The 18,420-nt window shown below is 37.1% G+C and overlaps 1 protein-coding gene across 2 annotated transcripts in view; it reads left to right on the top strand.

Moving 5' to 3' along the window:
• The window catches only part of ZW10 (zw10 kinetochore protein), a 41,071-nt gene extending 25,383 nt beyond the window's left edge, over nt 1–15,688 (top strand). For both annotated transcript variants that reach the window (XM_033204906.1, XM_033204904.1), the window contains 9 exons: nt 209–372; nt 922–1,104; nt 4,524–4,762; nt 6,808–6,879; nt 9,214–9,383; nt 10,213–10,343; nt 11,155–11,286; nt 12,044–12,246; nt 15,059–15,688. In XM_033204906.1, the coding sequence (XP_033060797.1) occupies nt 209–372; nt 922–1,104; nt 4,524–4,762; nt 6,808–6,879; nt 9,214–9,383; nt 10,213–10,343; nt 11,155–11,286; nt 12,044–12,246; nt 15,059–15,179 (1,415 nt within the window). In that variant the 3' untranslated portion in view covers nt 15,180–15,688. The remainder of the gene's footprint in view (nt 1–208; nt 373–921; nt 1,105–4,523; nt 4,763–6,807; nt 6,880–9,213; nt 9,384–10,212; nt 10,344–11,154; nt 11,287–12,043; nt 12,247–15,058) is intronic.
• Nucleotides 15,689–18,420: the final 2,732 nt, after the last annotated feature.

Raw genomic sequence — 18,420 nt, 5'->3', positions numbered from 1 at the left:
TACAGACAAGTCATTTGAGCAGTGAAAATAAAATAATAATAATTGTGTGTCATGATTTGTCCCACGCAGTCAGTTGAGAAGGCTGTAGAATTATCTCTGCTGTTTTCTTCCCCATCATCTTAAAATTAAAGAATTCTAGAAAACCTAAGAATATTCCAGGACTGCAAATGGTTTCTTGTTTAAAACTTCTTTTTTTAAAAAAATTCAGATCTGTCACTTGACTCTGACCTGGAAAATGAAAAAACGTCTACTGTCCCGTTGGCTGAGATGCTTGGAGACATGATCTGGGAGGACTTGTCTGAGTGCCTCATCAAAAACTGTTTGGTTTATTCTATTCCAACAAATAGCAGCAAATTACAGCAATATGAAGAGGTAAAGAGTCGCGATAGCACAGAAGATTTTAAGACACTGTTGATTATTATTGCTGTCTTTTGTTTTTCCTTGGAGATAGTTTGTTCTTTAGTTATACCTTTAAGCAAATTGTTGATAAGGAATAGAGACAAATTCCATATAACTTCGTTTTTCTCCTGGCTTCCTACCTCTTTAACTGCAGAAGCTTGTTTTCTTATTAAATATATTTTCTTTATGTTCATTTATACTTACATTAGCTATAATAGCTATTGTGTGACATTTTACTTTTTTGCTTCTTTTTAGTGTTTCCTTGAGTGCTAAAATAAGTATATTTATTTTAAAGATCTTTGTACTTTTACCAAGTAGAGTCAGACATTTCTATTGAAGATATTCTTTCTAATGAATTTAAGGCTGGAAATATGTATATTTTTATACCCAGTAATTGATGGTCCATTCTAAATCTTAAATGAACAGCTTGGTTCTTATTTTTTATACGTTGGATTTGAAATTCTAATATTGTAATGAAATATATGTATATGATTCTTTTCTTTTTTTTCTTGTGTATCTCAGATCATACAATCCACTGAAGAATTTGAAAATGCCCTAAAGGAAATGAGATTTTTAAAAGGAGATACTACAGATTTGCTGAAATATGCTCGTAACATCAATTCTCATTTTGCAAACAAGAAGTGCCAGGATGTGATTGTGGCAGCCAGAAATCTAATGACCTCTGAAATTCATAACACTGTGAAGGTATCAGGGTTATATTGCATTGTATATGAAGCATTGTATATGAGAAAGCAACTCATTTTGAGATGCATATAGTAAAGTGGAAAAGAGGATGATGGTTGTTGAGCTGAGTCAAGTTATTAATCTTTTTTACATTGTTTCTGTCCCCGTTAAAGTGGTCCTAATCTCTACCTCTTCCATTGGGTATTGTGAAGTGCAGATAAGATAATGCACATGAAAGCCTTGTAAAAATTGAAAAAGTCTACATACATGTAATGGATTATTATTGTTGAAGTGAGGCAGTAGATTATTCTCATCTTTATTTCTGAAGGTTTTAGGACACAACTTTGTGACAGGTACACTTGGGCTATATTATGTCCAGAAATTATATCCTATTATGAAAATGTTGACTTCATCTAATAGAGGGACTAGTTTTAAAGCTAAAATAATAAAACAGGTAAATAAAAAGATAGGATATAAATAATTACCTGTAAAGGCAGTGGACTCTTAACCTTTTTTTCTTTCTTCATATCTTACATGCATGAAATAATGTATATACCTCAAATTGGGTATAAAGCAAAACATAGATTGAGGCAATCCCTTAACAGACAATTCTTCAGCCATTTTCTGCTATCACTGAGGGAACTAGGCTTTTCTTCTTCATCCCTTCTTCTTATGTGTCCCATTTTCCTTGGAGTACCCTATTATTGTGTCCACTTCGACAAAATATTTAATTAGCCATTTGAAATGCACAGATATTAACACTTTTTGAAGTAATTGTGGATTGTTAAAGGGAGCAGAAATCTACTCAATACCAAGAACTGGGCTGTGGTTTCTTTTAACATAAATATCAATTGATTATGTCACTCTTCTGCAGAAAGTCCAGTGGCTTCCCATCTAATTTAGAGAAGACCCAGTAGCCTTACAGTGGACTACAAGGCTTTATCTGATCTGCCTCCTATTGCCTCTCTGACTGTATTTTCTATTGCATTCATCCTTCACTGTGCTGCAGGCACCCTGGACTTATTTCTGTTCCTTGAATGTGCTAGGCCTACTTGGTTTCTGAATCTCTGAACCACTTGTTACCTCTGCATGGAATATTCTTACTGCATATCACATGATTTGCTTTTTAAAAAGTACTTTCTGATCACTTAAAAAAATTTATAACCTCCCCTATTTCCTTCCAGTACCCCTTCCTTGCTGTATTTTTCTTTTTATCATTTTTCATCAACCAACATTTTATATGAATTGTTTATTGTTTCTCCCTCTAGAAAGTAAGCTCCATGAGGGTCGAGTTTTGTTTTTGTTTTTGTTTTTTTTTGACTGTTTTGTTTATTGTTTTATCTTTAGCACCAAGAAAATACCTGGTACATACATACTACTAGTATGTACTCAGTGCTCGTGTGCTTACTAAGTACCTTTGGTAAATGAATTCATATATATCTCACAACTCCTTGATGTAAACAGCATTGCTACTGAATTGCTCTGTGACTCTGGGCTTAATCTTTTCACCTTGTTGAACCTCATTTTCCTCTTCTGTACTGTGAGAGAATTGAACTAGATAATCTGAGTTTCCTACTCAAGTAATTTTGAGAGTTTGTAAAACTGCATTTTTCCTGAGTACTCAAGTGCTAATGTAGCTTCTTCTAGGTCAGGATATGTCAGCAGTGGCAGTGTTAACATTTGGGACCAGATAATTCTTTGCTGTGGGGGACTGTCCTGTGGGATATTTAGCAGCATCCTGACCTTTATTCCCTAGTTTCCAGTAGCACCTCTTCCAGTTGTGACAAGCAAAAATATCTCCAGACGTTGCCAAATGCCCCCTGGAAGACAGAACTGTCCCTGATTGAGAACCACTGCTTTAGATTCCAGCCTGGTTCTTTCTCTTGACATTTAGGCCCTGGAATTAGATTTTCTAAACTTCCCAACTTTGAAAAAGCTCCTCTTCCCTTTTCTAAAAAACATTTTCAACTTAATTGCTTTTCATGCTCTTTTTTTCAGTTCTCTTTATTCCCCTATGTAGACTAACTGTTTTCCCAAAAGATCTATAGTTATGTTTTTTGTTGTTTGGTTTTTACATTTTGTCTTAAGAGACGTCTTATTAGGTCTAACATTCTTCCATCTTAGTTTCCTTTGTCCCTCCTCATGAAGTCACTTTTTTGCATCTTATGTATCCAGGCCCACTATTTTTCAGACAAAGATTAGCATTTTTAATCATCTCTGTAAGTAAATTTTTTCATCATCATTCTGATCTTAGCCATAGTTTTTGACCACCTAGCCCCTGATATTTGTATTCTCATTTAAACTTCATAACAGCTCTCTGAAGTAGATATTATTAGACCATTTTACAGATTAGAAAGCCAAGTCCACTGACTTAAATAGTTTATTAGACTTTGTACCTTTTCTGCCAGAAAATCTCTGTCAAAGTCCAGTATGTGCAAAGCTGTTATTCTTGCAGTGGGAGTAGGGAGTCTGCTGCCTCTACATGCTTAATCTTTTTTTTTTTTTAACCCCTGAAGCATCTTTGAGAAACAAGTTTCGAAAGCCATTATTAGTATATTATTTATTTTACAATGAGAAAATTGAGATCCAGAGAGGTTAAATGACTTTGTTAAAAGTTAGGGTAAAAAATATTACTGTTTTCACATTCACAGCCTACTGTTCTTTCATTTCGTCCCAACAAAGGAAATTTTGTATTGAAGCTGAAGCTTTTTTTTTTTTTTTAATAATGAGAGGATATGCTAGTTTGAATGAGTTATTTCTTAGACTAAGCCAACACATGTGCCTGGTACAAAATAATTTGTTCAAGAATCTGGACAATGGAACCCCAAATTATGCTGCTCTGTAATACTGATAGTCTAGTATGAGACAAATTATTTTTGAAGGTCTTTTTATTTAGCTGAAATCTTAGGCCAGTTGCACAGCTTTGCTATTTCAGGCAAGATTAAGCATGCTTGGGGCCGGGTGCGTTTGCTCATGCCTGTAATCCCAGCACTTTGGGAAGCCGAGGAGGGAGAATGACTTGAGCCCAGGAGTTCGAGACCAGCCTGTTCCATATAGCAAGACCTTTTCTCTACTAAAAATAAAAGTAAATTAGCTGGGTGTGGTGGTGCCTGTAGTCCCAGCTACGGGGGAGGTTGAGGCTACAGTGAGCTATGGTTGTGCCACTATACTCCAGCCTGGGTGACAGAGCAAGACCCTATCTCAAAAAGAACACTTAGAAGAATGTTACAGTAAAGGGGATTGTTTATCACTTATGACATGCTTTCATTTAGGATTCAGCAGTCATTAAAATATTGTCATAATTATTGAAATCTTCTAATTACTCTGTAGAGCTGTAGCTGTATCATGAAAGCAAGCAGTATCTTATTCTTCACCATGTGCTTATATTTGAATTATTCTGAAAACAATATATTTTCTATATTTCTGTGTTTGAATCTTAGATTATTCCTGATTCTAAGATAAATGTGCCGGAGTTACCCACTCCTGATGAGGATAACAAACTGGAAGTACAGAAAGTGTCCAATACTCAGTACAACGAAGTGGTGAACTTAGAGCCTGAAAATACATTGGACCAACATTCCTTTTCCTTGCCCACATGCCGGATCAGTGAGTCAGTGAAGAAATTAATGGAACTTGCCTATCAGACTTTACTAGAGGCAACAACCAGTAGTGATCAATGGTACGAAATCTGGGTTGTGTGAAAATGGCAATGACTTGGTTAAATGCATACCTAACTAGATGTTTATCAGGAAAATTAGCTGGAATTCTTTGGTTTTTCTTATCCTAGATGTTAATGCTTTTTCTGGAAAAAAGCAAAACAAAACCCAGTGCATCACACAGATTTATGTCTATCTCTAACTTTTATTTGCAATAGCGTAGATGTATGAGCAAGGTATAAGAAGTAGGTGCACTTGTATGGATGGACAAATGGATTTTTTTGACATTAAAAATTGTTAATCACTTTTTAACAAAAGCTCTTCAATTGTCGTTGAATTTTTACTTTTACTTTTTATTTGAATTGAATGATATACGAGAAAGCACATGCAAAGAACTTAGACTCTTACCTGGAAAATGATTAATACTTAAATGTTTATTATTGTGGTGGCAGTGGGTAATAGTCATATCTTCTATTCCAGCTTGCTTGGACTGTTTAGTCTAACATTCTTTTTACCTTTTGATACCCAGTCCCTAATTCATTTACATTTTAAATGTTTATGTTTAAAGCAATAACAATTTGTTAGGCAGCCAAAAGTAGAAGGGAAAGAATGGAACATGCCAGGGATCTGGCTTCACTCTTTCAAGATGACTTCTAATCTATATTGCATTCATGTTTCCTTAAGTTCTATTCTATTATCTTATACGGAATCTAATAAGATAGATTTTTGTCTAATAAGCTTCTTCCCTACTCCTAGACTAAATTGAGAAGAAAATGGCAGAGCATGGACCAAGTTGATAGCAGCGCAGGTTTATAAAAGCTTCTTTAGTTTGAATCTGTGCTTAGCAATTTCATTCTTCCTATCCTCATAAAGAAAACAGTTTCAGTTGGGGTTTGACCCAATCAAATTGCATCTTTAGATGGACTTCCAGAGTTCAGTTTTTATCTCACATACGAGCAAACCTCTTTATTTTATTCTGCTTTAGAAGGAACATGTCTCCCAAGATACTTCTCTGACTTTAATGAATCATTACATTCACATGTCCATTCAAAGTTAATTGTAAGAAGGAATAAAATGAACATAGGAGTGACTGTTGGCAAAATGAATATAGGACAGTTTCTTCACATGGCACTCTTCTGAAATATATCAGACCAGAAGTTAGAGATGCAGGGCAATATTTCTTAAATTTTTTGAGAACACAAGACACCAAATAGTATTTGTATACTGACTGTCTATGGACATTCTTTCCACTAAAAGTAATAGTTTTTAACAGGACAAACAAAACCACAGCTACAGTACAACAACTCCCTTTTTCATTATCAAACTCAAACAGCAGCTTCTGCACAAAAATGAAATAATTTAATCAGGTATAATAATCAAATAGGAACAGGGTATTTGGGTGTGACTTATTTTCCTAAATATTTATAAAATCCCTGTAAGCTTTTAAGGTACATAGCTTAAGATATTCTTATGTAGAAGTAAGCTACACAAACCTTATGTTTGCCTTTTAAAAGTGCATTTTAATAATAATCTGTAGGTGTTTTAAGGCTAGATTTAAAGGGCAAAATATCTTGAGGGCTAGATTCTATCCTAGAAATGTTGATTCACCTCCTTGCATTGAGGAAAGAAGGAGAAAAGGTGAAAGCTGAAAGTCAGACTGATTCTAAAAGAACCAAGTGAGTGCTTTTATTGATACCTTGCCCTTTGCAGAGTGCATCAGTGAGTAGGTGACATTTGCTTGAGGCTTAGCTCCATTTGTTACTGAAGGGATACTCCGGGTACTGGCAGGACAGAAATTGATAAATAGAAAAGAGGCTTTGGGTTGAATGCTGCTCTTCTTACAATTATTAATGGATCCAGGTGTTTAGAATTGTAGTCTAGTTAGTAAATACTGGTTGAGACTATATTTCCATCTAGATTAATGGTGTTTTCCAGCAACCAAGGCAGGTGTTCTCTACAACTGTAGTTTTAGCTTATGACTCTCACTGAAGATGCACTTAGGTTAATTTTTTTTCTTATTTTTAGTGTATTCTTAGGCATTTCTGTTAAGTCTATGTTTTCTTTTTAGTGCTGTTCAACTTTTCTACTCAGTGAGGAATATCTTCCATTTGTTCCATGATGTTGTACCAACATATCACAAGTAAGTACCACTGTATCTCATTTCTATATAATAATTGTATGTCTAAGATGTGTAAGTTAAGTTGAAACAAATAATTTTATATTCCCACTAAAGATAATTTTGATTACTAACATTCACACTAAAATGCAGTAAATAACTTTAAAATGCATATTTAAAGGATTTGGTCATTTATTACTAAATTAATTAGGATTTTATAATCTTGCAGTGTAGTTAGTGATGCACATTTTAAAACTCAACAGAACTACCTTGTTTTGATGCTAAGCATTTTCAGAACTGCTTTACTTAACTCTAAGCCTCTGGTTCAGTTTTGTAATTTGAATTAAAATGTTTAGATGTTTTTCATAAATATTTTTGATAACATGTCAACAAAGCTATTGCTTAGCCAAGAACTCTGAATTTCAAAGACGAGAATCAGCCAGGCACAGTGGCTCACACTTGTAATCCCAGCACTTTGGAAGGCAGAGGTGGGAGGATTGTTTGAGGCCAGAAGTTTGAGACTAGCTTGAGCAACATAGTGAGACCCTCGTCTCTAATTAAAACAAAAACCAACCAAACAAAAAAACCCCCAAAACTGTTTACTATTTAAAGTATTTTTTAGTTCAGATTTTTGAATAATTGGGATGTTTTTAACTAGGCTCACCTGTTTTTATTATAAAAGCTTATTATGAACCTTATTGGTTTTTTTTGTATTCTCTTTACTGTAGTTTGACATTCTTGCTTCATTTTTTACTTAAGCAAAAGAAAAGAGAAAACATATTTGTATTAGCTAACAGCCTTGTCCTTGGGGTTTCAAAGACAGTTGGCTTAGACGTTTCGTGGCTCGGAAACATTTTTCACACAGTTGTGGAGTTAGATTTGCCTCTCTTTCTCCTTTGTATAACCTCAGAACTTTAGTGTGCGTCAGAATCACCTGGAAGTCTTGTTAAAACACAGATTGCTCGATCCGTGCCCAAGGTTTCTGATTCAGTAGGTCTGGAGTGGGGCTTAGAGTTTTAGCAGATTTCCAGGTGATGCTGATGTTGCCTGTCAGGGGACCACATTTTGAGAACCACTGTCCTTAGATAATGGTTCTCAGCTTTGGCAGTATTTTATTTTATGTCATTTTATTTCAGTTCCATTCCATTCATTTAATTTCATATTTTGAGACAGAGTCTAACTCTGTTCCCTAGGCTGGAGTGCAGTGGTGCAATCATAGCTCACTGCAGCCTCAACCTACTGGGCTCAGGCGATCTTCCCATCTTAGCCTCCCAGCTAGTTGGGACCACAGGCACTCACCACCATATTGTCTAATATTATTTATTATTTTTGTAAAGATGGGGTCTGTATATGTTGCCCAGGCTGGTCTTGAACTCCTTGGCTCAAGTGATCCTCCTGCCTTGGCCTCTCAGAGTGCTGGTATTACAGTTGTGAGCCACTGCACCGGCCAAGCTTTGGCACTATTTTAGAATAACTTATGGAGCTTTAAAAATATACATATTTACCCTCTTCCTAGAGCTTTTGATTTATGACTGATGTAAGACCCAGGCATGGTTTGTTTTGTTTTTAAGCCCCACAGGTGATTCTGATGTGTAGCCTGACATAAGGACTATCTTGATTGTTGGCTTCTGAGTTGTATATCCTAGTTTTATATTGAGTTAGCAAACTAGAAACTGTTAATTGAATGACTGTTAGTGGGTAGATAGCAGAAAATATAAGATAAGATTTCTTCCCAAGCTAGGTAGATAAGACTAATATGTGTAGAAGAATTCAAGCAGTGATTTTCAATCCTGGATGAAAATTAAAATCACCTGGGAAAATTTTAAAACATAAATGCTGTGATTTCACTCTTAGAGCTTGTGATTTAATTTATTTGGGGTAAAGTCTAAACATCTATAGATTTTTAAAATTCCGAGATGACTCTAATCTTTAGTTTTTGAAAACTAGTGAATTAGAAAATAATTGAACACTTCATTGTGTAAATGAAGTAGGAATTCGGAGAAAGGTGAAGTAAACCTGTATTTCCATAGATGTATCCGTGTAAAACTTCAAGGACATTATTATATATAGCTCTGCTAGGTTTTCAGTGCAAAACGTTGACTCAGGCAAACATCTTGACTCCCTTAATCTTTATTTTTTTGTTAATCACCAGGATAGTTTTATAGGATAAGATCCCATTCAGGCAGAACAGCCTCCCTCTAGGAGTGGGAGTGATGAGATTGTATCTTGTTATGTGTAGCATTTAGAAACTAGACAGTTACTAAAGCCTAGAAATACCGTAGAGAAGTTGTGAGTTTCGTCAACCCCAGCTTCAGTAACGGTGGTTTCTTTGTTTGTCTGCCTCTCCTTCTGGCCTAGGGAGAACCTTCAAAAACTTCCCCAGTTGGCCGCTATTCATCACAACAACTGTATGTACATTGCTCACCACTTGTTGACCCTCGGGCATCAGTTCAGATTGCGTCTTGCCCCCATTCTTTGTGATGGCGCTGTTACTTTTGTGGATCTTGTACCTGGCTTCAGGAGACTTGGTAACTGATACCTTAAATGTAGGAAAGCATGTGGATTATGCAGCTTGTCAACATAGTATCTTTATAGTTTTTGAATGAGATAATTAGAATGGTGGTCCTGAGCTGTATGGGAAAGTGGGAGGGCATTTAATTTGCAAGTGTTTCCAGTTATTTAATTGTATAAGGTGAGTGTAGTCTTTGTGGGAGACTTACTTTTTTGTAAGATGATTTCGTGGTACGTTAGAGTTCCACACTGCAGTGCTAGTGTGCATTGAATTTGCCAGATCAGGATTATGTCATTAGAATGACACATAATAGGATTTATATTGTGACAATTCTGTTTATATTGTTGGTAAGAGCTCACCAATGTCAGTGCTAGTTTCTTTTGCAAAACCCCAAGACAGCTCCCCCATCTTACACCTCCCTTAGTTTTACTTGGGATTACTAAAAGGCAAAAGAAATGAAATGTGGAGTAAATCAATATGTTGATCATAGCAGAGAATCTATATGGTTCACTTAGTTTTTCAGTTCTTGACTTTTCCCTTAGGTGGTGTAGATATATCAGAATAATATGTAGTTCTTTTTTCTATAGTAATTTTTCTTAGCTGACTCTGGCTCTAAGCAAACTACTGGAAAAGACTTATTATCTGGAGGGTGGGGTTTGAGGAACGGGCTAATGTATTCAAGGTGATTGTTTCTAGTAACTTTAGGGCAGCTTTATGATATTATCTAGCAATTATTTTTATATAGGCAGAACAGATACATGGTTTATACATCTCTTGTCTATCCTGGTTTTGCAGTGTGTAATTGAACAGCTTTTAAATTTTTTTATTCTGTTTTTCCATCACAGGGACAGAATGCTTTTTGGCCCAAATGCGGGCACAGAAAGGTGAACTTCTGGAAAGATTATCAAGTGCTAGGAACTTTTCAAATATGGACGATGAAGAGAATTATTCTGTAGCAAGTAAAGCAGTCCGGCAGGTAGGAGGCTCTTGCTAGCACTGAAATTTGTATCCTATCCTTAGATGCCTTTTTTTTATTTTTTATTTTTTAAGCAGAAAACAATATGTAACAAGTACTCAGTTGATTCCCTGCACCCCCACCTTTGGAAAATCTAGATACCTTTTACAGTCATGTTTAAGAACTTTTTCTTCCCCTCTCCCACCAAGACAACAGGAAACTATCCTTTCATTGACTCAATAATTGCAACTAGTTACCTAGAAAGTCTGTTGTAGCACGTAGTTGATTCCTGAACTTAGATTCGGGTCCTGGCTAACATGGTGAAACCCCGTCTCTACTAAAAAATACAAAAAAAAACTAGCCGGGCGAGGTGGCGGGCGCCTGTAGTCCCAGCTACTCGGGAGGCTGAGGCAGGAGAATGGCATAAACCTGGGAGGCAGAGCTTGCAGTGAGCTGAGATCCGGCCACAGCACTCCAGTCCGGGCAACAGAGCGAGACTCCGTCTCAAAATAAATAAATAAATAAAATAAATAAATAAATAAATAAAAAAGATTTGGGAATTTGAAATATTGGCTTTTATCTTAATGCTCCCCTTTCTTAAGTGATATATCTTTTTGCTGCAGTTTTCCTATCCTCTGGTTGATGAATCTGCTTTTCATCTACCAGGGATATCACTATGGTTAAATGTTCAAGAAGCATATATCCTTAGTTACTTTACCTCATTTTGGCATAATGCCACTTTCACTATAAACTCACAAATGATAAATGTAAATCTGGAAAATATGAGTCACAATAATCTTTCTTCCATGTAAATAGCTGTATTCTTCTACAGGTACTGCACCAACTAAAGAGACTTGGAATTGTGTGGCAGGATGTCCTGCCAGTGAATATATATTGTAAGGCTATGGGGACTTTACTCAATACAGCAATTTCTGAGATCATTGGCAAAATTACTGCCCTAGAGGTAAGGGCCATTAGATTCTACCCCAGCCTTGAGATGCAATTCATGTCCCAGATTGTGACTTTGCTGAGAAAGTGATGTTGAAGAAATTGTTCATGTTTCATGTCTAACTCATGCTGTTATTTTTTGTCTTTCAGTTTTGTTTTATTTCTATTTTACTAGAAACTGGTTAATCTCTTTTATACGAAAGTAGGATTTAACTATTTGTCAATATACCATCTTGATTATGAATGAGGAAGTTAGAAACTGGGTAGTGGTCCTGAGATGCATTGCATAGTGTAAAGTCATTTAATTTGCAAGTAAACTCAATAATTTGATTTAGTAAAGTGAATGCAGTCTTGTGCAGGTTCCATTTTTCCAACATGCTGTTGCAGTTTAAATTTTACTTGTGATTCTTCAGGAAAATGGGCTGGACTTGGCCAGCTGATGCCTGTAAATCATAGATTGACTAAATCCTTATTTGCAATCACATCCCCTGCTTTGCAACAAGCTGTGCAACATTCTATTGGAGAAACGGGCTCTTTCATGCAGGCAAACTAAATTACTGACAATCTGTTGAAACATATTTTGTGTCATTCTTATATAAAAGTATTGTCAGAGAACTGATGAAAAGTAGTGTCTAGTAAGTTGTGCTAAATTGGTTGGAAAACATTGTTGTAGCCAACCCACCTGGACAGCATGCATCAAAGATCTGCTGCCCTTTCCCCACTTCTGAGCTGGCCCAATTCTATTCTATTGTCTTTCCTCTGTGCAAAACCAGGACATATCTACTGAAGATGGTGATAGATTATATTCCTTATGCAAAACAGTGATGGATGAAGGACCCCAAGTATTTGCACCTTTATCTGAAGAAAGCAAGAACAAGAAATATCAAGAAGAGGTTCCAGTCTATGTGCCAAAATGGATGCCATTCAAGGAATTGATGATGATGCTACAAGCCAGCTTGCAAGAAATTGGGGATCGGTATGTGTAACCCTTCTATAGAGGCATATAACTCTCCATAGCTACAAAAGAGTAATAGTGCCCTTGATAGCAGGGCTTTTCCCTGTTTGCTGATGTTACTCATGAAAGACTTTCATATTGAGTAGCAGTAGCTGGGCCCTTTTCATGATCCATCATAGTGCAGATCTCATTACCACTTTCCCATATTTGATAACATAAAGACGTCTTATCCATATTATTTTGGTCTTGAATATGTGGTTTTGGCATGCTGTACAAATGATCTGGCAACTGTAAGAATTACAGCCTTCTGACATCTGGATGGAAATTGTTGCTCACTTTAAGGAACAGTGGATGCTTTTTTTTTTGAAACATGGTCTTACTCTGTCACCCAGGTTGGAGTGCAGTGGCTCAGTCAGTGCTCACTGCAGAATCAAACTCATGGGCTCAAGGGATTCTCCCACCTCAGCCTCCTGAGTAGCTGGGATTACAGGTGCCTTCCATCACACCTGGCTAATTTATTTTATTTTATCATTTTATTATTTTTTATTTGATTTGATTTGTTTTCCTTTGTTTTGTTTTAGAGATGAGGTTTCTCTGTGTTGCCCAGGCCGGTCTCAAACTCCTGGCCTCCCAAAATGCTGGGATTATAGGAATGAGCCACTGCAGCCAGCCTGGATGAATTTTCAGAATTACTTTAATATATTAAGAGAGAAGTGACTTTTATCTGTCTGAAATATTGAGCATCAAACTACTGTTTGATCGCAGTCTTTCTGCAGGGAGTGCAGTAGTTTTAAAGGTTAAGGACCATATACCTAGTAGAGATTCATCTTTTCTTAAATGTAGTGGGTGATGTTTTCTCTCAACACCATCAGTTAATGTTGCTGTGCCCAGTGAGTGTATGCTGTATCATATGATAGTGTGCGGAGGCCATTGCACAAAACAGAATAGATGCGGGTCGGTTACACATTCATGGATGCTTTCATATTGTCTTTGTAGATTATTGGTTGGCATGTATACCTTACATAGAGGCCTCTCTGTAGAGGCCTTAAGGTCATCTCCATCCCTGTAGGTACTTGTCTATCTGCTTTAGCTTGGTTTACTACAGATGTCTGGTTGTATTGGACCAGTCGTTCTAGATGTGTCTGAGTTGTTTGCTGCAAATATTAGTCATTTGTACAATGTAAACAAGATCTCTACTTGAAAAAAAAATCACGTCAGAATACCTCCAATCACATTTCATAGAAAGTTTAGATTTATTCATTTATTATTTACAAGTCCTTAGTGGGTAACAAAGATGCTTTTAAGTAGTAGGCTCCAGTGGGCAGTAGATAAGAATTTTTCTATTTGTTAAAGGGCCTTCTTGTAGTCTAAGAATGATCATTCATTCCTTGTTATAAGAAGAATAATAACAGTATAACTCAACTTCTTTTTACTGCCTAGGAAATTTTTTTTTCCCCAGAGATTTCTCTAAATATAAGGCTAAAGTTGTAAAATATACATATGAAGGAATACAGTAGATATACTCTGTATTTACAATGTAAAGAAAAAGAATAAATTTCATGTACCTGTTACCCAACTTAAGAAAAATAATACCCGTATTTTGAAAATCCATGTGTACCCTTCTCCAAATGCTCTCCATGAGGGGTAACCACTATCTTGACTTTTATGCTATTTATTTCCTCGCCTTTCTTTATAGTTTTACCACATTTACATGTATTCCTAAATAATATAAAGTTTAGACTTGCCTTTTTTTGAACTTGGTATAAGTAGAATCATCTGTAACTTACTTCTTTTGTTCAATATTATTATTATGTTTTTGAAATTTATTCTTTTTTTTTTGAGACGGAGTCTCACTCTGTCACCCAGGCTGGAGTGCAGTGGTGTGATATCGGCTCACTGCAACCTCTGCCTCCCAGGCTCCAGCAATTCTCCTGCCTCGGCCTCCCGTGTAGCTGGGATTAAAGGTGCCCATCACCACACCCGGCTAATTTTTGTATTTTCAGTAGAGATGGGGGTTTCACCATGTTGTCTAGGCTGGTCTTGAACTCCTGACCTCATGTGATCTACCTGCCTCAGCCTCCCAAAGTGTTGGAATTACAGGCATGAGCCACCGCGCCCGGCCTGAAATCCATTCTTGATGGTATGTGTAGCTGCAGTTCATTTTCACCACTGTGTCATTCCATTGTACAAATATTTCATAGTTTATTTGTCCTATTTAGTCTCATTTTCACCAGTATTTGGAATTACCAGACTGGAAAATTTCAGCTGATCTAATTGGCCTACAATGATAGGTTATTGTCATTTTAATTTGCATTTCCCTAAATTCTAATGATGTTGAGCATGTTTTCATTGGTCATTCATGTTTCTTCTATTATGTAATGCCTGTTCATATTTTTTGCCCTTTATTCTAATAGGTTGTTTGTGGTTTCACTATTGATTCATGGGACTTCTTTATATATTTTTACACTAGTCCTTCGTCAGTTAAAATTGGTGGCCTGTGGCTTACTTTGTAGTACAGTTACAGAGCCTAAGGCATGAGAGTATTACGGTCATAATTATTAGTTCAAAGAGGACTTGGTATAGAATAAGGGAGAACAGTCTCATACTCTTCACTTGGTCTCTTCATCTGGCTATGCTGATACCAGTTGTAGTGGGTGAGCAAAGAGGTCAAAGACATTGTGGGGTAGTTCTATAAAGAAGAGGAAGGATGCCCAGAATTTGTTTTATTTCTATTTCAAGCAAATAAGCATGTGGATCAAATAGGGCAATTTTTAAGTCTTGCTTATACTTCCGAGACCTAATAGGAAATGAAACTCTATCTTTTGTTTTGCAGGTGGGCAGATGGAAAAGGACCCTTGGCAGCTGCTTTCTCTTCCAGTGAAGTAAAAGCTTTAATTCGTGCCTTGTTTCAGAACACAGAAAGAAGAGCAGCTGCCCTTGCTAAAATTAAATAGCTCCATCTTCTTAAGAAAGCTATGTCTTGAATATGTGGATTCTTCCCTTGGCATAATTACTCCCTTAAAGACTTGTTTGAATTGCCCATTGGTTTTGGTGAACCAGTACATCATGGAAGTTTGACTTTACAGAAGAACATCTTACCTTCTGGCCTGTATGAGGCTTTGTTTAAGAACTGTTTATTAAGATAAATTGTCAAGTAAAGCACCTCAATTCATTGACTTTCTAGCCATCTTCCTTTGATTAGCTAACAAACTGTCAGGCAGCATTATTTCATGCTGCTTCCAGAGCCCTCTGGGAACATATACATTGTAAATGCAGGCCTTGGCTTTGGAGTGAGGAATTGGGAGATTCCAGGAGTCGGGGTAGAGAATTTCTGAGCAAATGGGTGATATTTGAGGGGTGTGGGGGGAAGGAAGGGAAGAATTGGCACCATATTTGGCCTTGCAGGAATTAAGGAGACTTCCTGTAATATTTCTTTCCAATAAATAATGCTTTTTACAATTAAGGGTGAGTGTCTTTAATAACGTGGGAGCTTTGACAAAAGAGACCAACAAGATTTCTTATGTTCTATGCCATCCTTTTTATTGAGGTTTATGACCGTCACACAGAACTCACTGACTGGTCATCTTCATTCATCAGAACACTACCTGATAATTTTTCAGAATTCTTGGAACTCCTAGGACTTTCTTTAAGCATACATTTTTGGCACTTTTTTGCTATTTCAACTAAATTTTATTTTCTTGGTTGGACTTTTCTTCCTTCTCAACACTGTTTCTTTATCTTGTCAGATGGCAAAGGTCTTAAATTGCCAATGTTCCTCTGGAATGTGTGTGCCATGACATGCTGACTCTGGTCTTCATAGCCTAATCCTTTATTTGGTGGACATAGGTAAGCCTTCAATTCACCTTTATGTGTTTTTAACTCTTTGCAGCCTTTGGAGGAATATATTAAGGTTATTCTGGACCTGTCTAGGACTCTGGATTGTATTTCTTCCTACTGAAATATAGTTTCCTGTCCTGAAAAGAGGATAAGAGGTATGACCTTTAGGTTCTTTTGAGGTAGGTGCTATCTGAAGAAAGTTGCTAATACAAACCTGGCCAACATAGTGAAACCCCATCTCTACTGAAAATACAAAAATTAGCCAGGCATGATGGTGGGCATCTGTAGTCCCAGACACTTGGGAGGCTCATGCAGAGGAATTGCTTGAACCTGGGAGGTGGAGGTTGCAGCAAGCCGAGATTGCACCACTGCACTCCAGCCTGGGCAACAGAGTGAGACCCTGTCTCCAAAAAAAAAAAAATTGCTAATCCAGTGGGTGTGCTTCCTTAATCCTCAGCCTTGCGGGCAGATGGTCCTCCAATTCCTTGCAGACATGGAACAAACTGTTTTTCCTCCTGCCCTTAACCTTTTTCTTAGTTCTGGCTCAGCCCCTTTAATCATGTCATTCTGGTTGCCTAGTCTTTCTTTTTCCTATTTAAGGGTCGTACAAGAACTATTAAGAAAGAAGACTGGTTTTCTTTTTGTGAAAGAATTCATCTGTGGTTAACAAGCTATTTATCTATATTCTGCATGTCCTACTATGAGAACGCAGAAAAGAATTGTCTGAATCAGCTTTGTTTTTTGGGGGAACAAAGAAGTTGGCTTTCTGAGAGAGGAGGAAGGGCACATTTTCACAGGTGAAGAAAATACCCATTTTTGAAAATTCATGTAATTTCAGCTAACATTACTTTTCTCAGCAATTGAGAGAATGGGGAACTAAGGGTAGAACTGAAATAAAGGCATCACAGGGCGATTACACAGAACGGCAGATTTCTTTTCTTCATAGAAGCTATTCCTGACAGGTACAGTAATTTGGAGGTAGGAGCTCTTGTGACTGAAAAGCATGCCTTTCACTCCTTCCTCACAGTAACATAGAAAACTGCATTGCAGCTCTTAGCCTAAGCAGATGTAGTCCCTCGGGACTGTTTCACCTAATGAATATCTTAGGTTGGTGCAAAAGTAACTGCAATTTTTGCCATTAAAAGTGATGTATGTATTATGGCACATAGAGTAGGCAGACTCTATCCTCTTCCCCGGTCAAGGCTATTGATAGCTGATGATTAAGTGCATGTTCATTCTGGTTAGAGATGAACCATCTAATTGAGCATGTGGAAGTTGGCATGGCAACTGTTCCATGACCCTTGAGGGTACCTGTTCTGATGGGGAGCCTGAGAGTTTCTTGGGATCTTGAGGGTATCTGTATCACCTGGGAATCCCTGGGAATCAAACCTTTTTTTTAGGAAAAGTGTGTAGATTATGGGAGAAGGGGAACTGTAAGAGGCTTGACTGAGTGGATCTATGAGCCAAGTAGAAGAGATCCCCTTCCTAAAGAGCAACAAGAACTATACAAATGACTTTGAGAGATGAAATTCAAGAAAGGTTTCCCAAAGGAAAGGTTTTATTAAAAAGGCAAGTGTGCAAACAGTGTAAATTCATGCAATTATTTGATAATGGTTCCTGTTTCTATGTGGATCCTGACTTGGTGACCTGTTTTACGGTCAGTTTTGCAAACACATTTCTCTCTGAAATGGAGATCCTCCAGATGGCACTCTTACCTCAGCCTGGGAGCCTCACAAGGCATCTAGACCTCATCTGTGGAAATGCAAGCCAGAGAAACCTGACCATTTTACACTGAGTTTATATTCTGACCTTGGTCAGTTCTGGAAAGGTCATCCGTACTCTGAACAGCATCTGTACTATATGCTGCAGCACATTGCTCAGCAATCACTTGTGGATAGATCAAATAGTATTGTCTTTCATTAATAACACTGTTAAAGGAGTTTTGGATAATCCCTTTCTCATGCTTGCAAATACTTACGCTATCACTTAAGGCAATGATTCCTAGCTTTTTTGGTGTGGGTTTTATTTTATTGTTTATCTGATTTCACAAGATTTTGTCCATCTTCTGAAAGTAGAATGGTCCACACAAATATGTGAGGACGTGTGCATGCGCGTGCGCACACACACACACACAGGATATTTTGTGTCAAGAAAACCGGCTCAAGAAGGTAATTTGTTCAACTCCATAGCTGGTTTGTGGAGATACGTAGGAGTAACTTCTTAGCCATGGGACATAGCTGTCAATGCAGGGAGGGATAAGCCTATTGGAAATTGTCTCATGTACAAAAAGTCTTGGCACCAGGTAGTTCTAAATTGGGTTTTGATGCCTACATTCTTCCTAATCACAAAATCACAAAA

Source organism: Trachypithecus francoisi, unplaced genomic scaffold (assembly GCF_009764315.1).
Source record: "Trachypithecus francoisi isolate TF-2019V2 unplaced genomic scaffold, Tfra_2.0 Lachesis_group8, whole genome shotgun sequence".
Classification (NCBI taxonomy): domain Eukaryota; kingdom Metazoa; phylum Chordata; class Mammalia; order Primates; family Cercopithecidae; genus Trachypithecus; species Trachypithecus francoisi.
The sequence above is the reverse complement of the archived record's forward strand: the minus strand, read 5'-3'. Positions and strand labels throughout refer to the sequence as shown.